The 25194-nt window shown below is 43.0% G+C and overlaps 3 protein-coding genes across 3 annotated transcripts; all 3 read left to right on the top strand.

The window, feature by feature from the left end:
• Positions 1 to 1472: 1472 nt before the first annotated feature.
• LOC117393930 (hatching enzyme 1.2-like) lies at positions 1473 to 4115 on the top strand. Its single transcript, XM_055230054.1, has 9 exons — positions 1473 to 1538; positions 1635 to 1638; positions 1710 to 1754; positions 1828 to 1983; positions 2059 to 2182; positions 2594 to 2775; positions 2970 to 3051; positions 3856 to 3996; positions 4052 to 4115. Exons 1-9 carry the CDS (start codon positions 1473 to 1475, stop codon positions 4113 to 4115), a joined length of 864 nt encoding a protein of 287 aa, XP_055086029.1.
• A 716-nt stretch (positions 4116 to 4831) lies between these two features.
• LOC117393929 (hatching enzyme 1.2-like) lies at positions 4832 to 12769 on the top strand. Its single transcript, XM_055229155.1, has 9 exons — positions 4832 to 4853; positions 8605 to 8680; positions 9072 to 9116; positions 9193 to 9348; positions 9415 to 9535; positions 10564 to 10742; positions 11139 to 11220; positions 11291 to 11415; positions 12650 to 12769. Coding segments are annotated over exons 2-9 (774 nt in total). The 5' UTR covers positions 4832 to 4853; positions 8605 to 8616; the 3' UTR covers positions 12652 to 12769.
• A 4542-nt stretch (positions 12770 to 17311) lies between these two features.
• Positions 17312 to 20971, top strand: LOC129457230 (hatching enzyme 1.2-like). Its single transcript, XM_055230049.1, has 10 exons — positions 17312 to 17338; positions 17848 to 17922; positions 18020 to 18023; positions 18100 to 18144; positions 18510 to 18665; positions 18743 to 18863; positions 19334 to 19512; positions 20032 to 20113; positions 20440 to 20564; positions 20952 to 20971. Exons 1-10 carry the CDS (start codon positions 17312 to 17314, stop codon positions 20969 to 20971), a joined length of 834 nt encoding a protein of 277 aa, XP_055086024.1.
• The last annotated feature ends 4223 nt before the right edge of the window (positions 20972 to 25194 follow it).

Here is a 25194-nt window from a genome sequence, read left to right as displayed (position 1 = left end):
TGCAGCTTCAAATGTGTTAAAACTTCAAACGCGACAACCTTACCAAAAATGTGGCCTCAGGAAAATGAAGTTGCATAGCTCTGCACTACATTTTCTTATCTCCAGTGTTATGTTCTGCCATGTTTCCCTAAATGTGCTGGCTAAAGAGCACTCTCTAGTGGATAACTGTGATGGTGCACATGCTCAGTAGCCTCTGACATGTTCAACCAGAGCAGTGCCCCCTAACATTAAAATTAAATAAATATCACATTAAAAGATTAAAACTAAATAAAATCAATAAATAATAATACATCCATTGATCAGCAACATTAACAAGACAAAAATGAATAAAACAATTTCTTCTCTTTTTTCTTCTTTATCAAAATGAAGTCAGGATTAATGGTGCAATGAGCACGTTTTGCAGGGCACAGCTTTTCAAAACGGGGTTTGAAGCCTGATACTGCAACTCTCAGCTCCTGCTCAATGTTTATCTGGACTTTACTTTTCGGGTGACTTTCGTGCATCTCATTACCTCCATCTATCTCTGCCTTTTTTTTCATCCTTGTTAAAAAAAATTTCTATAGTGTCTCTTTAGCAAAAGTGTCTCTTGTTCATTGTCCTGTGTTACGATCTGTTCGCTCTCTCCTGCTCTTTGCTGTACCTACAGTGTAGGGTTTGCGAACGTACACGGCATAGTATTAGCTCTATGGTATAGGGCCTGCGCACACTCTGACAATGAGAGCGCAACTGCCAACTACAGTAGTGGACACGCAATTACACTTTATTCTAGTGCGGCAAAAGAAAAGCATGTTCCCGGAGTCATACGCACCGCACTATTTGAGAACCACTGCACCAGAGGGACACAGCAGCAAGTGACACCAGCACAATAACTGCGAAAACCCCAATGTTGTATTTATCTCAATACATTTGAATTATATACTTTTACAATTATTATAAAACCCTGTCCCTCTCCATAATGAGTAACTTAAGGCCATAACGATCACACCTGCCCACACTGATCAAGTATGGTACACAGAAGAAGTGTTTGGTATTCCAGTAAATGTAACTTTTTACCAGAGAGAGTACTTCTAGAATAGTTTCACTGTCATCTGAATGTTCAAATCTCACCCTTTCTGTGCGGAGCTGTGTGTGTGTGTTTCACTGAGGAAGCTGCCAGCATGTATAATATGCCTGCCCAGGGCATATTTGTCACAAAATTCAAATCTCTCACTCAATGTGGTCCAGTGTTTCTTAACTATTGCCCTGAGAGGCAGGAGCCTGATCAGCTGCACCTTCTATATGTTTTTCCCAGCTATAATCTCCTGAACATGTGACCTCCACATAGCAGGAGGGAGAGCCAGTATAAAAAGGGCACAGGTCCTGACCTCAGTGTCTGTGGGTTAGGACCTTATGGTAAGCACTTGTACCTCACTGTCATTCCAGACCTTTGCTCTTCAGCTCAATGGAACATCGTGTCTCCACAGGTCTCCAGGATGTCTCCTTCCAGGTTCTCCGTGCTTGCTCTGCTGCTGCTCTCGGCCTACTGCTGGGCTGAGGAGGTAAGCGCTTCATTGAAGATTTACTACATCTTATTTTGATTTGATCGATTTAATGTAATTTGTTTCTTCTTTCCCAATGCTGCGCTGAACAAATAGTCAGGTACTGTCCCCGTACCCTCTCAAACACAAAACAGTTTAACAAAGTCTGACTTTTTCCACTTTTTTGTGCAGACCTGTCTGTCTCTGAGATTCTGGAGAAAGCCAATGCAAACATTGGTAAGTCTATGACCACTGATGCCCAAGATGATTTAACATTCAGAGTCTAAAGCTCATCACTTTGTGTCTTCAGTGCGTGGTGAAGGTGACCCCATCCTGATCGAGGGAGATATCGCTATAGAAAACGAGTCAGAGAGGAACGCTGACCCCTGCACCTCCAGAGGCTGTCTGTGGGGCAAATGGACAGATGGGAAGGTCTACATCCCCTACCTCATCGCCAACCACTTCTGTAAGAAACACATTATCAGAGACAACATTCAAAGTCTGACTAAACAACAATGATCATTGGTTTGTGCCACTGCAGCTTCTCGTCAAAAGGCCATCATCACTCGTGGTCTGGAGTCCTTCTCCTCTGTCTCCTGCATTCGCTTCAGACCCAAGAGGAGCTCTGACCGGGACTGGATCAGCATCGAGTCCAGTCGACAAGGGTAAAGTCATTCCCCAGTTCACAAAACAACATGCGGTTCGCAACAAGTCTACCAGCTGAGTGGTTCTCAGGCTGTGGTGTAGGCCTACAAGTGCAATTTCTCTGCAGTTCTCTCATTCATTCGGCAGAAATTCGCTATGTTTTTCCTTTCTTTTTCTGCTCATAAGAAGCCACATTTGTTTTATTATGGAATGACCATGCATGTTATTGATTGGCTAATCGATCAGTTAATCAAGCCAATCTGAACTCAGGGAGATAAAACTGGTGTCCGGGTCATTTTACATGGCAATTGTATACCCGTGTGCAACTCCAAGAATGCACAGTGGCCACAGGCTAAACTCATTTCAAAGCTCTTCTATAAACAGTCCTTCAGGTAGATAAATGTGTCTTTTCTGTCTGTTCCTGTCTGCAGATGCTGGTCCATCATTGGGCGTCGTGGGGGAAAGCAGCTGCTCTCCCTGTCCATTCAAGGAGGATGTCTGTACCACAACACTGTCCAGCATGAGCTGCTCCACGCTCTGGGCTTCAACCACGAGCAGACCCGCTCCGACAGGGACAACCACATCAGAGTGCTGCTGGAAAATGTCCAGTCTGGTAACGCACAGGAGGATTTATACTGAAAAGAGAGGACACCCACATGGTGGCATTATTTCAGGAAGTTGCCCATTTGTCTTACAAATACTTACAATACAATACTTCTTACAAATATACTTCATATGTCCAACATGTGGTCATCCATCCAAACATCCATGATTTCATCTTGTATTCTTCATGTCTTTTGCCTTTAGGACAGGAGTATAACTTCAGAAAGATTGCCACTCTGAACCAGGGCTCTCCGTATGACTATGGCTCTGTCATGCAGTACCACAAGTGAGGACAAACAAACAGGCTCACAAACTTTCCTGAATTGTGATAATATTGAAGAAATCACTCTTATTTAGCCAAAAAATTGTGCTTTTACAATGATATTGCGCTATAGATATAGTGATATCAAGACTTGTCCTTAAAGGAGCACTACTACTTGTCTCCATGGGGATGATATTACTTTACCTGGAATGCTCCACATTATGGCTTTAAGCATATGTGGGCATTGATAAAATGAGGCATTAGCTCAATTACAAACCTTTTTATTGCTAAGAAATATCTTGACAAATTTGCATTCTAACCAAGGTGTAACTTGTATACATCCATAGAGACAGGCAGGTGACATGTTATTGTTTTGTCTGGAATGTTCCTCAATATTACATGAATCTTAACGCTAGGAACAATCAAGTAGTGGATAGTGCATCATTAATACCAAAATCATATCTCCGAGTTTAGGGCGACAGTAGCTCAGTGGTTCCAGTAGCTCAGTTAGTAGAGCGTTTGTTCACTGATTCAAATTTGGCGGTTCAAATCCTGCTCTGACATAAACATCAGTGATTCAGCAGTCAGACCCACTGACTCACAAGTTGGTGGTGCAATCCCAGCCCCCACAGATGAATGCTGCCATGGTGTCCTTGGGAAAGACACTTAACCCCCGTGCCCCCAGTGACAGTGGACACTGATGTATGAGTGTGTGAATGGGCGAGAGGTTCCTTGATGTAAAGTGCTTTGAGAGCCTAGAAGGTGGAAAGGCGCTATATAAAAATGTGACTATTTACCATAAAGTTCCCACTCTCTCCCCTCACCCAGGACGGTTTTCTCAAAGAACGGGAGGCCCACTCTGGTGGCCTGGCCTGACTCCAGCGTAACCTTCGGCACGGCCAGGCAGATGAGTAGTAGTGACATCAAGAGACTCAACCTTCTGTACAAGTGCTGTGAGTGCTACCACAGGCACCATCTCCTCTGCTTTGCTAGGACCTCCTCACGAGTTGTGTTTCTTTTGCAGAGGAACATCTCCAGACAGAGAAGACGTTGTGTTCACTGGGGCAGCTTTAGCTACAGAAAAATAACTTGTGGAAAAAAAAAAAAAAAAAAAAAAGCCTGATTGTCAGCAAAACTATATATAACCATTTGACTAATGTTGGAGATACAAATGACTAGTTGATATGAGCTTATTTACACTGTTTACTTACAAAATTCTGCAGATATGACTTTTTAAAAAAGGTGCTTTATACAACCTTCCTGGTTGAGAGTCCGACACCCGCACCACCACTGTATACATTATTGCTTTGCCTAGAATTCTCCACAGTATGGCTATGTATCTATATCCTTAGAATATCCAGAATGTGTCACCCAAGTTACAGTTAAAATCTGTGGAGTTGATCCTGCTTACAGTAAGAATACATGTTTTTGTTTCTCTTTCAAAGTATGTTTTAGCAATAAAAGCACTAATAAAGGCCAAATAGATATTTAATGCCATACTATGGCATATTCCACGCAAACCAAAAACATTTTTATGAAGTCAAGCAGGTTTCAGATCTTCCACCAGATAAGTTTCACACTTAAACTTGTATATTTATGACCATGTCTCTGCATCCTTGGCCCAAACACAGTTCAAATAAAAGTGAAGATTGCGCAGTACTTCTGAGAATAACTGTGGTCAACACCTGTTCAAGTTCACACTCAAAGTTCCACTGAATGTGATAAGAGGTTAGGCAGTGAGATATGGTTTGATACACAAGTATTATCAGGAGGGTATAAAAGAGCTGATGAGTTGAGAAGTGGAGGATCTGCTCCTGGAGCTTCAGGTAAGACAGATTTATCCATACATTTGACCTGAATCGTATATTTTGGTGATTCTTGAGGGTCAGGAGAAAACAAAGGGTTTGAAAATGACTTTTCAAAAGAATTCTATGTTTACGAGTTATATGTCTATAAGTAAGTAATGCAAAGGAAGGTTCTGAGTAAAAACTTTGTCCCTAAAAAAATATATTGATTTATTACATTATAATTAAAATTTTTATGCATTGACTCTTTGAGGCACTAGTGTCACAGTATGATCAGCCAATCGGGGGCTTACAATAAGAGTGAGAACTGACCAAACTATTTCAGGGGATGTAATATGTAGTAACCAGGGAGCTAGGCCTGGGGTTGGGGCTCGAATGCAAGCACCCAAACGGATGACGTGGGTCTGCCCTCCTGTGGGCTCATGCAAAGGGTTTTATAAGGGGCAGGTGCGAAGAGGACTGGGCAGCACTCGGGCACAGGTGTCTCAGCTCAGTCCACAGACACAGCATCTGGCTGTGGAGACAGTGAAACAATGGGTCACATCCTTCCGTTTTTCAGGTCGGAACAGAAGTGCAGAGTACCCAGCCTTCTTGGAGTCCCTAGGAGGGGTACTAGACAGTGCACCAATCGGGGACTCCGTTGTTCTACTGGGGGACTTCAATGCCCACATGAGCAGTGGTAGTGACAACTAGAGAGGGATGATCCGGAAAAACGGCCTCCCTGTTCTGCTATTGGACGTCTATACTGCTTACAGTTTGTCCATAACGAACACCATGTTCGTGCACAAGGGCATCAGTGCACATGGCACCAGGACACCTTAGGCCGGAGGTCGATGACCAACTTTGTCATGGTGTCATCTGACCTTCGGCCGTGTGTCTTGGACACTCGGGTGAAGAGAGGGGCAGAGTTGTAGAACACCACCTGGTGGTGAGTTGGATCCACTGATAGAGGAGGAAGCCGGACAGACCTGGAAGACCCAAGTGTATCATGAGGATCTGTTGGGAACGTCTGGTGGAGCCCTCTGTCAGCAGGGTCTTCAATTCACGCCTCCGGGAGAGCTTCTCCCAGACCTCGTGGGAGGTTGGGGACATGGAGTCCAAGTGGGCTGTGTTCTCCACCTATTGTCAATGCAGCTGCTTGTAGCTGTGGTCATAAGCACTATTCCCTCTAAGCTGCGCGCGTGCGCAATTGCGCACTGCTGACACAGTCTCCGCGCACAGAAAATCTGTGCTGCACACAAAAAAAATTGAACCGGAACTGAAAATAAAATAAACACACAACAATTCATTCTGCGCTATTTTTCAATGTGAGTCAGTGAGTGTGACCGGGACGAGCTGCTCCAGACAATTATGTGATTCACATACGCATTTGCGCCGCTTATCAACGTCATTGACAGGCTCCTCATGTGCTGCTACCAGAGTTTTAGCCAATGTGGCCGATGTGGAGTGAAGACTCGCTAATGATTCTAAGTGCTGTTTAACCCCTTACCATTCAGAAGGCCCGCCCTCAGGCGCACTGTTACGCACTGTTTTGTAGCAGTTCTGCGTTTTAAACATGAGGAAACGGACAAAACAAAGGAAGTACGCGACCGAGGACACTGGATGTTTGTACAAGTTAAACTAGAGGCATCTCGGACCCGGAGTGGTTCGTGGAACCGAGTCAAGATCTCATGGTGGACTCAGGAGCAGAGGACCTTATGTTTTGATGGACTGGATGCTGTTCCTGATCGGTAAGCGAGGTTTATTCTGCTATTGACTTAATTGTGAGTCAAATATATCATGCGTAATCATTAGCATTAACTCATGCCAATCTGTGTCACTAGTTTATGAGTTGTAAAAATCAAATGATTGTGTCATATACTGAAAAAGATTTACCGGACTGTCTCCCAGACACAGTAGGACAATCTCACTCAGTCACAGCAAAAGCTTCACACAATGGATTATACTCATGATACAAGTCAGAGCTTTATCATAAAAATGTTAAGTGTGTTTTCAACATTGGAGTTTACAATTGGCTTGGTTTGGTTGGAAGCTCATGTTTTTCCATAGTTAAAATTAAATATTTATACTTCCAATAGCATCAACATACTACACAGGTCATGAGCAAGATTTTTGTCATTTTCATTGTATAAGTGGCTAAAGCACTTAATTAAAAATCTTATAACAGAAATGTAAATGTGGTAATTTGATTCTCTTAATAAACCATTTAACTTGGATGGATGCGATGCAGCATGACCACAGTGCGCACGTCTGATGACCGCAGAGCGCACGTCTGATGACCGCAGAGCGCACGTCTGATGACCGCAGCGCGCACGTCTGATGACCGCAGCGCGCACGTCTGATGACCGCAGCGCGCACGTCTGATGACCGCAGCGCGCACGTCTGATGACCGCAGCGCGCACGTCTGATGACCGCAGTGCGCACGTCTGATGTTGCTCACACTGGTCCATGGGGCCGCTCAGGGAGTTTGCGTGTTTGCTCAGACTCGTGAAAAATTAGAGGGAACATTGGTCATAAGGTCTGTGGTGCCTGTCACGGTGGCAAACCATGAAACTGGTGGTGGATGCCGAAGGTAAGGGACGCCATCAGGCTAAAGAAGGAGTCCTATCAGGCTCTGTTGGATTGTAGGACTCCTGAGGCAGCTGACGAGTACCATCAGCCCATGCAGTCGCAGAGGCAAAAAACTTGGGGCTGGGAGGAGTTCGGGCAGGCTATGGAGAAGGACTATCTGTCAGCCTCAAAGAAATTCTGGCAAACCGTCCACCAACATCACCCTGGCTGAAGTCACCGAGGTGGTTGGCAAGATTCCAGGGGTGGGTGAGATCTGTCCCGAGTATCTTAAATCTCTGGATCTTGTAGGGCTGTCTTGGTTGACTTGCATCTGCAACATCGTGTGGCGGTCAAGGAGAGTACCGCTCAACTAGCAGCCTGGGGTGGTGGTCCCTCTGTTTAAGAAGGGGGACCCACGAGTGTGTTCCAATTACAGGGGAATCACATTTCTCAACCTCCCCGGTAAGGTCCATTCCAGGGACCGTAGACCTCGGATGAAGGAGGAGCAGTGTGGTTTTCGTCCTGGTCACGGAACACTGAACCAATTCTATATTCTCCATCAGGTCCTCGAGGGTTCATTGGAGTTTGACCGTGTCCCTCGTGGTGTCCTGCTCCAGGAGTATGGAGTCCAGGGCCCTTTGCTAAGGGCTGTCTGGTCCCTGTACGACTGGAGCAGGAGCTGTGTTCACATTGCCTGCAGTAAGTCAAACCTGTTCCCCGGTGCACGTTCGACTCTGAAATGGCTGCCCTTCATCATCGGTTCTGTTCATTGTTTTTATGGACAGAATTTCTAGGCACAGTTAGGGGCCAGAGGGGGGTCCAGTTCAGGGGCTAGAGGGACTCCAGTTTGGGGACCACAGGACCTCATCTCTGCTGTTTGCAGATTATGTTTTCCTGATGTTTCATCGAACCAGGACCTGCAGCACTGGGGCGGTTTGCAGCTGAGTGTTAACCGTCTGGGATGAGAATCAGCTCCTTCAAATCCAAGGCCATGGTTCTCGACCAGAAAAAGGCCTCTGTGGGTGGGCAGAGTCCCTGCCCCAGGTGGAGGACTTGAAGTCTGTTGGCAGGGTGTTCTCTTAGAGATAGGGCGAGTAGCCCGGTCACACGGGAGGAGCTGCTCCTCCACGTCGAGAGGAGCCAGCTGAGGTGGTTCGGACATCTTCTGATTTTGTTTTGTCCCAATTCTCAAGAATCACCATTTTATGTGTTTATGTTCTAGTCTGCTGCAGCCATGTTTGTTTTCGCCTGGATGTTTGTGGCCCTGCTGATCGTGCCCTCTTCATGGGCCGAGGAAGGTAAACAGCTATTCCTCTTTATAATCTTATGTGTTTATTACACAGTCCCTATGCCTTTCATTCATTTGATTTGATTTCCTGAACAAAAATGAAAATGCTTTTTTTCCTTTTTAATTTGAAATTGAAAAACAAATGGATAGTTACACTATTCGGCATTGATTGTTAATATATTTATATACCTTTTATTGTTTTGAAAATGCTATTTTGGTGGAAAACAATGTATTCAAATATTTAACTGATTTCAGTTTTGTTTTTGACGTTTTTGCGTCCCTTACTCCCCCTTCAAAGTGACATCACAACACAATCAGCAAGCATCCCATACTATAGATCATCCCATTTTAAAAGCGCAATAACAAATTAGCCACTAGCATACTTTGCTATCTGTGCACAGGCCCATCTGTCTCTGAAGTTTTGGAGAAGGCCAACGCCAACATTGGTAAGTAACCTTCATTTTTTGAGAGTTTTCCGAGAATATTGTAACAACAGTTTATGCCATTGCTTTGTGGCTCCAGTGCGTCGTGAAGGCCAGCCCATCCTGATTGAGGGAGACATCGCCATCGACAATGATGCTGACAGGAACGCTGACCCCTGCACCTCCTATGGCTGCATGTGGGGCAAATGGAGTGACGGCAAGGTCTACGTCCCCTATTACATCGCCAACCATTTCTGTAAGTACCAACACTGTATCACCTGTCAACAACTAACTCAATCGACCTGTTTCTGTGTCCTGTCAGCTGATCGGGAAAAGTCCATCATCACTCGTGGTCTGGAGTCCTTCTCCAGTTTCTCTTGCATCCGCTTCAGACCCACCATAAGCAATGACCGCGACTGGCTGAGCATCGAGTCTCAGGATGGGTAAATATGACTGCAATAATCAGCAGTTCTCCAATAACAGTCTGCTTGAAAATCAGTTTAGTTAATCTCAAGAAGCTATTAGGTCTTCAGCATTAGAGTGACAAAAAGCATCCCTCATTCATCTATTTTTCATTAGTCTGGTCAAATGGTTATTTCTATTGAAGACTGAGATTTTTAAAATACAGTTTGAAAAGGTTGACATATACTGACTGAAGTCTGAAGGGAGAGAAGCCTTTTACTGATCATTGATTTTTGGACATTTTTGGATTTAATAATGCCACTGTCTTTGTTACAAGGTATTTTCATGTGTCTATTCCAGAGTCCAGAGTTAGTCCAGATTATTACAATTATTTTCATAGTGACTTGACAATTTCATTGTTGCAGCCAGATGTCAACATTTTGATCAGTTTAAGTTATGCATGATTTTAAGGTAATTTTTTTTTTTAAATACATTTGATTTTTATACATTTAATTGTCTTTATGCTAAACAGGAGATTGATCCTATGTTTCCTCACTATACTCCAGGTCCAGGATGGTCTTGCTCAAGATAATTCAACTTAAAGGACCCATATTATGACATTTTTGAAATCTATGTTATGTTGTTGTTTCCTCATCACAAACATAGCCGGAGCTGTGTTTAGTTTCATTCACATGTTTTACACACGGACACAGGAAATTTAGGCTGCGTTCTTCTCCATTGTGTTTTTAAACTTCGTACACCTTCACCAGAATCATTTTAACAATTTCAGCCCTGGAATTGCCCATCTTCATTGAACTAAAGGTAAAAAGCTGTAGGCAGACTAATAATAATAGTTACTCAAACATGTGTGAATGACACAAAACACAATTCCAGTTATGTTTTGAAGAGGTAACAGCATTATAACATGGCTACCACCCTCAGGAGCCAATTTTATGTAATATATTACCTTTAAGAGTGGTCTGACTCCTTCTAATGCAGTTTTGCCCATGAACTCTGTGCTAAAGTCTTATGTGATTGACTTACCAGTGCCCTGTCCTCCTGCCTGCAGCTGCTGGTCATATGTGGGTCGCCGTGGGGGTAAGCAGGTGGTATCTCTGGCCCGTAGTGGATGTCTGTACCACAACACTGTCCAGCACGAGCTGCTCCACGCTCTGGGCTTCAACCATGAGCAGACCCGCTCTGACAGGGACAACCACATCAGGGTGCTGCTGGAGAATGTGATTTCCGGTAAGACACAGGACCTTCTTGATTGTCCTTGACAAAATACAATGCCATCAATAGAGAAATCTGACTTTTGCTCCCCATTGAGATTATGACATCGCATTCTAGAATCTGGAAACCACCAATAGCAAGGACCACACACTGAAGTAAAGGTGTAGTACAGTTCACAAATTAAATTCCACAAAAATATTTTTTTAAGTTTTTTTCTGGGATACAATATTTAGCATCATGCTTCCATTTCCACTGTACGCATGCACGACACATCTGATACACAAACTGGGAAGACACACTGCGGGAGCTTATTGAGAAATGCAAGATATTGGAAGGTTTTCAATATCTGACCAAAACAGTCAAAGAAATAATAAAACCTAATATTACCATTTAGTAAATCTTTTTTCACAGGAATGGAGCACAACTTCAGGAAGATCGCCACTCTGAACCAGGGCACTCCCTACGACTACGGCTCCGTTATGCAATACTTCAGGTGAGAGCAGCACCAGCTTACACAAAGTGTCTCTCCATCTACAATACACACACCTTACTCCTGTGTCCAGGACTGCTTTCTCCAAGAACGGACAGCCTACCATGATCCCCATCCCTGACCCCAATGTGAGCCTGGGCAATGCCCAGCAGATGAGCAGCAACGACATCAAGAGACTCAACACCCTGTACCAGTGCTGTGAGTGCTACTCACATAACCAGGATACTTTACACCAGGCCTATTCAACTGGTTCCGATTAGTGTCTCCAAACGATCTTATCTGACCCGCAGGCCACCTTCCAAAATTATTCAAATATTTTCTTGTGTTTACTGATTTAGTTAGTCCTTGTCTGGGTTAGTACTAGGCATGGTTTGGTTCTGGTTTTTAGTTCACCAATTCTGCTTTAGCCCTAGTTTAATTCTGAGTTAGTCCTAGTTTAGATATTTGTTATACAGTTGTCCCTCACTATGATGTGGTTCACCTTTCGCAGCCTCGCCTTTTGCGGACTTTTTTTTTGTGTGTAATTTTGCATGTTTTTTCTTTTTCTTTTTTTTTAAGTGTATGAATGTGCATTGTGTTCTACATCCTGATTGGCTAAGGAACTGTAGACCATTGTGTTCTTTGTCCTGATTGGCTAAGGGACTATAGACCATTGTCCATCAGTCTCCTCCGTGCCGTGTCTCCTGTACAGTACAGAATGTGTTCAGTCAAATTTACATAAAATGTTCGATCAATTCAATTCATTTTATTTTTGTAACGCCCAAAATCACAACAACAGTTGTCTCGAAGGGCGTTCATGTTTTGGTTGATGGGGGAAACCGGAGTACCCGGAGGAAACCCATCCAGACACGAGGAGAAACATGAAAAACTCCACACAGAAAGGCCTGGGTGACCCGGGGATCAACCAAACCTTCTGCTGTGAGGCATGAGCCACTCAGCCACCGTGCTGCCTACACACAAAAACAAACAGGAACACTAGCAGTGTGACTCTGAAGTGCTGTATGTTTGCAAGTTTTCTCCCCAACTAAACTCACAATGTCGATGAAACGTTCTGCACTGACAAAGGCACCTACGAAGGTTTGAACTTTGAGAGTTTAAACAAGAGAAAAATGTGAGAAAATGTTAATGCCTGTGTGAGAAAAGTGTATAAAGTGTTTGGTGAGGGGTTTTGCAGCCTTAAAACATAGATAATAATTGTAAAAAATAAAGCCGACTACTTTGGAGATTTCGTCTATTGCGAGTTATTTTTAGAACATAACCCCCGCGATAAACGAGGGACCACTGTATAATTACTAAACCAGATCTAATTGTTCTAAAAGTGGTGGTGTGCACTTCCGGCCCAGAGACCATGACCCTGTGAAAAATCTGAGGAAACTAAAGAATAGGTCTGCTTTGGACCTTCTTACTCATTTTTTTTTTTTCTGTGCTACAGAAGGAGGACATCCAGGGCTGCTCTAAACTCCAGACAGGAGACCTCTGCTCACTGTGGCCACTGGAGATGTGAACAAGGAAAATGTGGAACATTTCCTCCTAACTGTTGATTAAAGAGTCAAGACAATATGCTTGTGTCTGCAGTTTATGTTTTCCATTTATATGTCTTCAGTTTTCTTTCACATGTCCATCATTCGATCATCCTTACCTGTACTCAGATGCTAATGTAAAGGTGTTACCACTCTGAGATAAGGCTAAATGGACAGACTGTCTTCCTGGCAAAAATGTAATATACCAACATACAGTTTTAGTTTCCATTGATGCAGTCAATGATTAATGATGATCTTTCCTGTCTTAAAATTTACTTGATTTATGTTATATTTAACAGTAGGATCTGTTTAAAATGATAGGTGACTTCCAGTTAACAAAGGGGTGCTTGTTAATACTCAACAATACATGATCCACTTTATTTAAAGCATGTTGTAAAAGAATATTTCTAATGGGAAGGCAATTGGCTAACATGAGAATGTTGTGTATAAGGAAAGTATGCCTTAATGCAGCTTTTTTTTAAAGATAGTGTTGTAATGTGTGGAGGATCAAAGCTAGGGACTCGGAGGGAAAATTACACAGTTTATTACAATCGAGTGAATGTGAATGCTGATTGGAAGAGCTGATAGAGGAAAGCTGGATCAGAGGCAGAGGTGCAAGGTGGGGCCAAAAAACGGGATTGAACCAAAAAAAACAGACTGAACCAAGCAGAACTGTACCACGGAGGATACACTGAAGACATCATCGATCAGACAACATGTACAGAAATCCCCAGTCCCTTTGTACTTTAGAGGTGAAGGCTTGAGTGTTGATTGGCTGCAGGTGTGTAGTGGGTGGTGCCAGAATCTCCGCCCAGCTCCAGACACAGACACAGAAGGGAGAGGGGGGGAGACAGCACAGAAAACAGGAACAGACTGGGATCCTGACACTTAGCTTTTGTTTTCTTTCAAAATTACTGACGGAAGAGAGAGGAACCAGGACGATTGAGGAGAAGTTTAACGAGAAGCCGAACCAGAGAGATGGAGACACTAAAGAAGGCATTGATGTCGAGGTGGAGAAGATACTGAAAATGGCTAACCGAGCAACCTGGATAAACTACAGCCATAGGGTTCCTGAAGTGGATGGAATATCACCAGAGCACAGCCACAGAGCTAAGAAGAACAAAAGCAGCTGAATGTCTTGCTCTGAGGTGGAACAAACTGGGATTAAACATCAGCCTGTCCGTCCGTGGGAGTGGATCTCTTTCACTGTGGCTCTCAGCAAGGTTTCTCTTTGGGGGTTTTTGTGGCACTTTTCCTTGTTGAGAAGGAGGATCTAAGGACAGGGGATGCCTGAGAGAAATGATCAAGATTCAAGATTTCTTTATTTGTCTCCCTTAGGAGAAATTTTTCTTGGACCAATGGGCTGCTCACACCACAAAAAACAAACAAAACCATACCCAGGGTGCAGTACATCTCTCTCAACACACCATCACTCATTTCTACATCATTTATCATTTAACAGTTCCACAGAAACAGGCACAAATGAATGTCTATATCTGTTATATTTCCACCGTGGTACCCTGTACCTCCTCCCCGAACTCAACAGTTCATACTCAGGGTACAACACATGTGTCGGGTCTGAAAGAATGCTCCTGGTCTGTCTCCTCATGGCCTGTTTGTAAAGTTCTTGAGGGCTCAGAGGGACAGCACAGCCCATAATTTTCCCTGCTGTCCTAACCAGATTTAAAATTTGGTTTAAATTTAAAGGTGAAATGTATTAGATGACACATGAAGCACTGATTGACCAAATCACATGGCCAATAATGGGAGCAGCAACAAAGGCATTTGTTCAAAGAAAGGAACAAATGTAAAGTTTAAAGTTTAAGCTGAACTGCAATAGTGACACAGGAACAGGATCAAGTAACTAAAAGAACAAAATTGATGAAAATTGCCTTGAAACAATGGACTTAAATGGAATATTCAAATGCAACAAAATAAACTAAAAGGATATTTGAGATAATATAATCAAAGAAATGTTCATGACAGTCTGTCTTTAATTTTAAATATTGATGTGTCCATATAATACCCAAAAGGGAGGAGGACGTGGCACAAATTTGAATATAGGCTATAGGAAACTTTGTTTTCCATTTACATGTCTGCAGTTTTATTTCACATGTATATTGTTTGATCATCCTTACCTGTACTCAGATGCTAATGTAAAGGTGTTACCTTTCTGAGTTAAAGCTAAATGACCAACCAGACTGACCTGAATGTAAATTGTACTTGGGGAAGGACTTAAACCTCAGACAGTATTTAAGTATGTTATCTCATTGCTCTGGGCCACTGCAGCAGAAACTCTGTAGTTGGACCGTTTGTTTACCGGTGCAAACGTAATAAACCAACATAGTTTTGTATGTTTTTGTATTATTTTACAGTTAATTTCCACGTCAATATAAGCTCAATAATGAACTGGAATGGGAGATGACATTTTAGTGTTACAATTATTGTGAGAAGAAATGAGCTTTCTGAAATCAAACTTTCTAGATAACATTACTCAGAAATAAACAACCAGATAAAAAGGCACTTTTAAGTTGAGCTTTTTGAAACAAACTTAAAATTCTCACAAATTGTTCTTATGATCATAATATTGATACATATGGCCTAATAAATCAGCATTGTCAATTAATCAGAATCAGAATCATAAACTAATTAACTAAATAATCTTGACATAACATCAGAGAGTAGTCTATGCATTGTGTATCGTTACAACTGGTAAAAAGAAGTTGCCCCAATTCATGCTTTACTCACAGCAGGGAAGGCACAAAGGCAGAATTGATATATTGACTTGCATAGATACTACTGCGTCAGAACTTGCCTTGAACCATCTGAAACATGTACAACAAGCTAAGGCTCCGGCAAAGGCCTGCTGCACAGCAGTGGCCCACTGCTCCTCACACGACCTCAGCTCTGATGAAGGAGAGGTTTAATGTAAGCTGCTCTAAGCTATTGCCTTGTACATTCCAAATCTGATCATTATCTGATTTCTGGAGTTACCGGATTATTGAAATGTGCTCTTATCTGACTTCTTTGTGATTCTTCAAACCTATGGAGGTTTTGTCAAAACATTGAAAAGGTGCATTTTTAAAATCAATTGTTTTTCCAAATACAACAGTTCTTCAAAAATCCAATACAAATCCATGTGAATGGACCATGAAATGTAGCATAAAAGAGCAGAGAGAGAGACTACAGTAGTAGTCCCCAACTTCACGTATGTACACAGCACCAGTCTAGTCTAACCCTGCTCTCCAGCTGGTCCTCGTCCCAGTGCTTATCTGCTCTCAGAGATACTGAACTGTATGCATCATGGTGGACTTTTCTGAATCAGCACCATTTTGACTAATGAGGTGGTCAAACAGAGCCCACTGGTGGGCAACGCTGATGTTGTTACTGGGGCAGGGGGACAAATAGCAATTGAATCAAACATCTTAGTGGTTGCAAACTGCGAGACAGCAATTATATGGGAGGCATGGTTTGTTCTTCAAAATATCCTGTTTTATTTTGTGTTAAACCTGCTAACCCTGTAGTTTAGACCTCCACAAACTTGTTCTGAAAAGCAAAGGATTCTTGAAGTAGTTTAATGTTCAGATTTCAGTTTCTCTCAAATGTGACAGCTCTGCATGTGTTTAATATGTGCACTATTGTTACAACATCTACCTCAGGTTCTAAGTAACACGGCTTGTCAGAAGCAACACATTTACGCATTTTCCAAAGTTTTTCGGTCTTAACTGCTACAGAAACTACAAAATGCCCAGCTTTTAATATTCCATACTTACAATGACATAATGTATTCCCCTAATTCAGGAAGTTGGCACAGGCAGACATTATTTGTAGTAATTTTTCTGATTGTGTTTTTTTTTTTTGCTTAGTGCTGCCAATCTCAACAGCAAATTCAGTGTTTAAACTCTAAAAAATGCCTACTGTCAAATCTATACCATATCCGCTCTCATAAATAACAATTATATTTTATTTTCTCATGTTTTTCCCATTTTGATCAATTTCCCGAAATTGCATGATATAAAGCAATAATTTACTTCACTTTTTAAATAAGTTATGTTGGCATTGCTAACCTCGCACAGCAGCAACATTTGTGCGTTCACAAAGTCACAAGAATCCATCTTGACATGCTCTTGCTGTTAGGTTCAAATTCATACATACATAATTTCAGCCATTCTGATTTCATAATTGCAAAATTCAAAGTGCAATTTTGATTCAATTGCGTTGATGTATTGTACAGTGTTACGACCCAGGTGGATCAAACATATTAAACAGGACACAGGAGTCAAATGGGTTACAAACGGGTTACCGGTTACCACAAAACCCCCTGCCCAAAACAAAGTAACCACAGAAAGGTGGACCTGATGAGCTGGACAAACAGAACAAAAGGATGTGGTACCAGGCCAAGCCCGTACAGGGCCGTAGAAGACGGTGCCAACATCACTAGCCTAAAACCAAAACCATCCCCAAACTAACGTTATCAAACAAAAGACGAAAACAGTACAGCCGGTCCCACCAGGTCAAACGCAGCTAACAGGTATGTCGCAGCCTCAACTTAGCAGCAGTCAGAGCCGTGGAGCATGCATGACGAAGAGCGCGTGCCCCAGGTGTGGAGGGCGTGGCGGTGCACAGTGAGCACGAGAAAGACCGCAAGCACGCCATGGACAAGCGGCCTATTTATATGGCGACCAGCCATGTTCCAAAACAAGCATAAATATAAAACATATGTAAGATAATGGGGCAAAGGGGCGCCAGCACGGAACATGCAGCCCTGTTACATCCAATCCTATTCTATTCTAGTTCATCCAGTCTTGTGAAAACATTTATTGATCACAGAATTGTATGTCAGATTACAGTAGCCAGTGGAACCTTCTCACAAAAGCTGACGGTTGAAAAAGTTGAGCATTGGGTCAGCTGCATCTTCTATATGTTTTTCCCAGCTATAATCTCCTGAACATGTGACCTCCACATAGCAGGAGGGAGAGCCAGTATAAAAAGGGCACAGGCCCTGGGCTCAGTGTCTGTGGGTTAGGATCTTACGGTAAGCTCTTGTACTTTACCAAGTGTCAGCCCACACCTTTGCTCTTTAGCTCAATGGAACATCATGTCTTCACAGGTCTCCAGGATGTCTCCTTACAGGTTCTCCGTGCTGGCTCTGCTGCTGCTCTCGGCCTACTGCTGGGCTGAGGAGGTAAGCTCTTCATTAGATGGACAGATTCTTAATGTGCTTTCTCCAAGAACTGAATTTTAACATTTTCCTTTTTCTTCTTACAAATGCTATCCAACAGTCAGGTAAGATTCATTCCACTAATATGTTTACATAAAAAAGCTGAATAGTGTGTATTTTATAGATTTTTTTTTTCTGCAGACCTTTCTGTGTCTGAAATCATTGAGAACGCCAACAAGAACATTGGTAAGAACTTGCTTCTGTGTTCTGTATCTAATGTTTCACACAGGTTCTGCTCAGTCTAGGCTATCCTTATTAACAAAGTACTACATTTTATTGATAACTTCTCCAGTATCGTAATTGTCACTTATTTCAAACGTGTACTCTTTAAGCTGTCTCTTTATAGTAGTATAGCATGCTATAACATGTATACATCACCATAGGGTTTTGTGACATAAGGTTTTTCCTGATATTGATTTAAATAGAAAACAGAAAACAGACTTTTAATCACTGCCATTTAACTCACACATAGAGCAGTTTATTGTTAGGAGGAAACACTGGCTGTATTGATCAGAACTCCAGCTTTTATTGTTGTCTTACTGTGGCTCCAGTGCGTCGTGAAGGTGAGCCCATGCTGATCGAGGGAGACATCGCCATCGACAACGAGGCTGAGAGGAACGCTGACCCCTGCACCTCCAGAGGCTGCAAGTGGGGCAAAAACACAGATGGAAAGGTCTACGTCCCCTATTACATTGCCAGCCACTTCTGTAAGAAACATAACTACATACTCCATCACTGACCTGCCATCAAACACCACAATCAACCAATGTCTGTGTCCTCTCAGCTTCCCGGGAAAAGTCCATCATCACTCGTGGTCTGGAGTCCTTCTCCTCCTTCTCCTGCATCCGCTTCAGACCAAGCAGAAGCTCTGACCGCGACTGGCTGAGCATCGAGTCCAAAGACGGGTAAAGCCACTTCTCAGCAGCCCTATAATAAACACACCGAGGGACTTAAATCAGGCCTGTTCTGAAAAATTGACCATGTTATTGTTGTTTCCTCTCAATACGCCGTAAATACCATATCATATGATTGCATAAGGCCAAGGTCTAGTTGGCCAACACACCAAGGAAAAGCAAAACTGCATACTTTGATGACATAAGGGTAATTTAATAATCTGGTAATGTACTTTTATACACACACCCGCACATGGTTTTAATGTTTTATGTGGGCTTATACACTTGGTTTAATTGTATTGTATTTTGAACAGGGCACTCATGAATGTGAGAGTCTAAGTACTCACATTGGGTTCCCCTCTATAAATAAAGAAAAGAAAGACAGCATGGCATTAATGGACATTCCAAATTAAACTTTACATAAAAAATCAATTATAAAGACTTGTGTCAAAACTAGTAATTGAACTGTTTCCTGCCTGTAGCTGTTGGTCGTATGTGGGTCGTCGTGGAGGAAAGCAGACCGTGTCTCTGAACCGTGGAGGATGTCTGTACCACAACACCGTCCAACACGAGCTGCTCCACGCTCTGGGCTTCAACCACGAGCAGACCCGCTCCGACAGGGACAACCACATCAGGGTGCTGCTGGAGAACGTGGTGTCCGGTAAGATAGGCCTACATTCAACACAAATGCATTCAATAACAACCAACGGGAAAAAGGTTGAAGCATTATAGGAACTCAGTGGAGTTCAAGAGTGACTGCCCACCTCCTGTTTCTGGAAGTAAAAAGAAAATATTATTAACAGTTTGAAAGCTCAATAACTAATGACCACAAGACCTAACACTGTATTTCAGATGTGTTTCTGAAACTTCATAATCTGCTAAGTTATTAACTTATTCACTAAAAACATTTTACCAAATTGTGTGTGTTCAATGGACTTTGGGATTTAAAACAACCATGATATGGATATTAGCTAGCACACAGCCGATCAGGTTCCGCAATGGCTTTGAGCTCTTAACGTATACATAATAACATAATACAAAGTAACAATATTTTAAAAGCCTATGGGGAAAAAAATATGTATATGAAAAATGTACTTCTGGAATCAAAGCGGACTACAGAGTGGGCGGGACTGTAGAGCTCACTATCCAGGGTTTTGGCTGTTATGACCTTTTTGCACAGGAATGGAGCACAACTTCAGGAAGATCGCCACTCTGAACCAGGGCACTCCCTACGACTACGGCTCTGTCATGCAGTACTTCAGGTGAGAGCAGCACATGCACATGCATATGCATTAACACTATTCACTCAAAACAATACCAGGAACTAAATCTCTACAATCCCCAAGTCCCTATTTAGTCAGAGAAACCACCCAGTCTCCCTCACTCATGCTCACACAGTGATAGCAGCTGAAAGTGGGTCTAACTGGCTACTTGATTTTTAAGCAACTGTATCCAAAGAATTTCTGTGGATCAGGTTTGCCAACAAAAGCAGTGGTGTACATGTACTAAAAAAAAGTACTAGAAACTGAAAAGGGTACTTGCAGAGTGAAAACCCTTATATGATTGATTCTACTCTCCCTGTGTCCAGGACTGCTTTCTCCAAGAACGGAAAACCCACCATGATCCCCATCCCCAACGCCAATGTCAGCATGGGTAACGCCAAGGAGATGAGCTCCAATGACAAGAAAAGGCTGAACTCTCTCTACCGGTGCTGTGAGTCACCCAGCATATCCACATTAGATTATTCTTTATTTATCTGAACTCATTAAGTGCTTTTGTGCTGCAGAAGGAGGACATACAGGCCTGGTGAAATCTTGAGACAGAAGATCACTGTTCATTGTGATCCCTGGAGATGTCATAAATAAACATGATGTGAAACGTTAACCTGTTGTCATTTACTTAATTAACTGGGCAAAAGGAGTGTCAGTCGGCCACAATATATATATATATATATATATATATATATATATATATATATAAATAATATGTGTGTGTGTGGGGGGGGGGGGTGTCTTGTGACATGTTTTGGATTTCGAGTTGCCAGGAATTCTGGCCCATTCCTCCTGACAACTAGTGTAACTATGATAAGTTTGTGTCCAGGTTTCTGTTCAGCAGTGTAGTCAGTCTGACAAACTGCCACAGTGCAGTTGTACCCTCAACCCCTGCTACTCTTACCTGCAATGACTAAGTTTTACAACAAAATTACAACCATTAGAGATAAACAAAATGACTCCTACACTTAGTACTGAACAAGCCCAGGCTGTAAAACTAGTGTCCCACATAAACCCATCAGTGATACTAGACATCTTTACTAAGAACTTCAGCCTTCATGTTCTCAAAAACATCAACTTGTATGTTAGACCCTACACCAACCGGACTTCTCAAAGAAAACCTTCCTCTAATTATAGATCCTATCCTTAATATAATAAATACCTCATTAGAAAAAGGCAATGATCCTCAGTCCTTCAAATAGTGCAGTGATTAAATCACTTCAAAAACACCTAATCTTGAACCTGATCTTTTAGCCAACTATAGACCCATCTCTAATCTTCCCTTTGTCTAAAAATCCTTGAAAAAGTTGTAGTTAAGCAGCTCTGTTGCCACCTATAGGCTAATAATTCATTTGACGTTTTTCAGTCAAAATTAAGAGCTCACCACAGCACAGAAACTGCACTCCTTAAAGTCACAAATGACTTGTTATTGCGGATGACACCACCCTCATCGGACTCATCTCGGACAGCGATGAGTCTGCCTACAGGAGGGAGGTGGACCGGCTGGTGTCCTGGTGCAGCAGCAACAACCTGGAGCTCAACGCCCAGAAGACGGTGGAGATGATCGTGGACTTCAGGAAAGTCACAGCCCCCCTGCCTCCCCTCACCCTGACGGACTCCCCCATCACCACTGTGGACTCTTTCCGCTTCCTGGGCACCTGCATCACCCAGGATCTCAAGTGGGAGCCGACCATCAGCTCCCTCATCAAGAAAGCCCAGCAGAGGATGTTCCACCTGCGGCAGCTGAGGAAACGCAAGCTGCCAGTCCAGATGATGGTGCAGTTTTACACGGCCATCATTGAGTCCATCCTCACCTCCTCCATCACTGTGTGGTTCGCTGGGGCCACTGCCAGGGACAGACAGAGACTGCAGCGCATTGTGCGCTCTGCTGAGAAGGTGATTGGCTGCAGCCTTCCATCTATACAGGACCTGTACGTCTCCAGGACTCGGGGGCGAGCAGGCCGTATAGCAGCTGACACCTCTCACCCTGGACATGGACTATTTGAGCCACTTCCCTCTGGCAGGAGGCTACGGTCCATTGGGACCAGAACCTCTCGCCATAAGAACAGTTTCTTCCCCTCTGCTGTTTGTCTCATGAACACTCTATAATATCGGCACTAAACTGGACACTTTATAACACCGGTCACTTTAACAAGCCACTTTGCACTGTTGTTCTGATGCTGCTATTGTACATATTTTTTCCCTTTAAGTATTTCATTTGATTTTTTTAAGCATATCTTTTTAACTTTGTGCATGCTCTTATTTGTATTTGTATTTATTCAGTGTGTTTATGTTGCACTTTTTCACCGTATCAAGTTCCTAGTTTGTGAACTGTGTTCACAGACTATGGCAATAAAAGTCTTCTGATTCTGATTCTGATTCTGATTAGCAGCTGGCAATGGACTGGTCTCAGTCCTGGTGGTTCTGTTGGACCTCAGAGGAGCGCTTGACCACAGTATTCTTGTGCAGGGTTAGAATGTGATATAGGTATGAGAGGGGCAGCCCTCAGCTGACTTCATTCCTACTTATCTGATAGGTACCAGTTTGTTCATATAAATCAGAGCTCCTCACCATGCTCTAATGTAGCCTATGGTGTGCCACAGGGTTCTGTACTTCGTCCAGTCCTGTCCACACTTTATATGTAGCTGTTAGGGTTAGGGTAGACAGACTTGGTGCCTGTGTGAAGGACAGAAAAACCTGGATGACACTTAATTATCTGCTTCTTAACCCCCCAAAAAAGAGGTCACTGTTCTAGGCCCCGAGGCCTGTGAGCAACTGACCAGAGTGTTACTCTGGACAGTGTCAGTGTCGCCTCCAGCTCTACTGTAAGGAACCTTGGAGTCTTATTTGACCAAGAGCTCTCATTCACAGCACATACAAACCAAGCCTGTAGAACAGCCTTTTTCCATCTGTATCCATGCGTTTGTTACATCGAGACTAGGTTATTATAACTCCTTATCAGTCGTATGCCCTAAATATTCTATAAAAAGCTTTCAACTAGTTCAAAATGCTGCAGCTAGGCTCTTAACGGGAACGAAGAGAAGAGAGCACATCATCCCAGTGATGCCGAGTTCTCCTTCTGACATATAAAGCCATAAATGACATGGCCCCATTGTATTTGCAAGATGCTATAGTAGGCAGAGCAAGGCAAGTTTATTTGTATTGCACAATTCCTAAACAAAGGTGCTTTACAGAAAAAGAACAAATCATACAAATAATCACAAATAATCATCATGGAATTAACCTTAAAGGAGAAAAGCGCAGAATAAAAAACAGCCATATGCACTGGTAAACAGAACTGGTTGGAGCCTGGATTTAACCATTGTCAAAGTAGAGGCCTGTCTCACATCTTCAGGAAGAATGTTCCAGGTTTTAGGTGTAGAAAACTGACAAGCTGATTCCCCATGTTTAGTCCTGACTCGGCACCAGCAGGAGGCTGGGACTAAACCAGGACTAAACCAAGACTACAGCAGAAGGCCAGTCCCTGAAGTCCTCAGGGTGTGACATGGTTCATATGGCACTAACATGTGGGAGATGCACTTTGGTGCTAGGACTGAGCAGCAGCATTCTGGATGTACTGCAGCTGTCTTAAGGCTCATCTGGAGAGGCCAGTGAGCAGGCTGTTACAGTAGTGAGGGAGAGCTTTCACTTACCTGTGTTATGGAATCAGCTCCTACCCATGTTAAAGAGGCCCCCACAGTCTCTACATTTAAGACCAGGCTTAAAAAGTTCCTCTTTGAATGAGCTTATGGCCAGGCCAGTTAGGAGCAGAAACAAAATCTGCAGTTGTAGCGGCTTCCCTATGCAAACCTTGAAGCCGCGGTGAGAGCCAGAGTGGGTCCTGAACTGTAGATTTGTGACGCGTTGGAAGTTTATTAAGGACAAATACGCTGAGATCAGATATGCGTTTGTTGGTGATTTATTCTGACGAACATGCAGGCATACGGAGGATTCAGCAGCGCAGCAGAGAAAGTACCGTAAATTTCGGACTACAGAGCGCACCTTGATATAAGCCGCACCAGCTAAATTTGAAGAGAAAATCAATTTTGTACATATATAAGCCGCACCTGAATAAAAGCCGCAGGTTTTCATATTGTAACATGAGATATTTACACAGAAAGACGCTGCACCGACACGCTTTTTTTTAAACTGTGCCTGAAAATTGGCACCAACACGACAACAACACGGGATGAACACATCTGCAGGTTTAGAAAATAAAGCTGCACCAACACGGAAAATCTGCTTTTATTTCCTCTGAAAACTTTTGTCGTCTTTTTACATTGACCAAGTTGGATTCATTGATGTCGAGCTCACGTGCAGTGGCTCTATTTCAGGGGTCGGCAACTCGCGGCTCCGGAGCCGTATGCGCCTCTTTCAGCCTTACACTGCGGCTCTGCGTGGCTTGGGAACTGACACAGACACAGCTCACAGTCCTGCGTATAGAGCCCTGATTTTCAGACGTTGTGCGCACAGGGGTCAGGAGCAACTTTGGCCCGTCCCTAATGACACACTAATAAGCTCGTCCGTAGATGTATCATGAAAATCCTGCTGGAAATCGCCACAGAAATCTATTTGATGTAGTAGCAAGTTTATTATCTGCTCTTGTCTCCGCGGTGACGTATCACGTATAACACATCAGACACGACGCACAAAAGTAGAGCCACAAGCGAGTGAAAATGAGCCAAAACAAAAGTCTTTGGAGAGCTTTTAACAAAGGGGGAAAGGACAACTGAGGAGCCAGAAGAGGAGACTACGATCTCCAAGAAAAAGAAAGATAAATTTAACAGACAATGCCTACTTAAAATCTGGGTTTGTCGCTACAGGTGACTCTCACGCACAGAGTCCGCTCTGCGTAACATACGGGAAAAGCAAATAAGGCAATGAAACCTTCAAACCTGCTTTGGCACATGGAGAATAAGCACCTGGGATTAAACGATACGCCTTTGGAGTTTTTTTGTTGTTGTTTTTTTAAAGAAACTGCGGAGTAGAGTAGACATAATCACATAATCAGCGCGATGCATGATGCAGCGGTTTGGTGAGTTGTATTTTTTTAATGCACTTTAGTTGTTTTT

This window comes from Periophthalmus magnuspinnatus, chromosome 3 (genome assembly GCF_009829125.3).
Source record: "Periophthalmus magnuspinnatus isolate fPerMag1 chromosome 3, fPerMag1.2.pri, whole genome shotgun sequence".
Taxonomy (NCBI): domain Eukaryota; kingdom Metazoa; phylum Chordata; class Actinopteri; order Gobiiformes; family Gobiidae; genus Periophthalmus; species Periophthalmus magnuspinnatus.
This window is presented reverse-complemented; position numbering and strand designations above follow the sequence as displayed.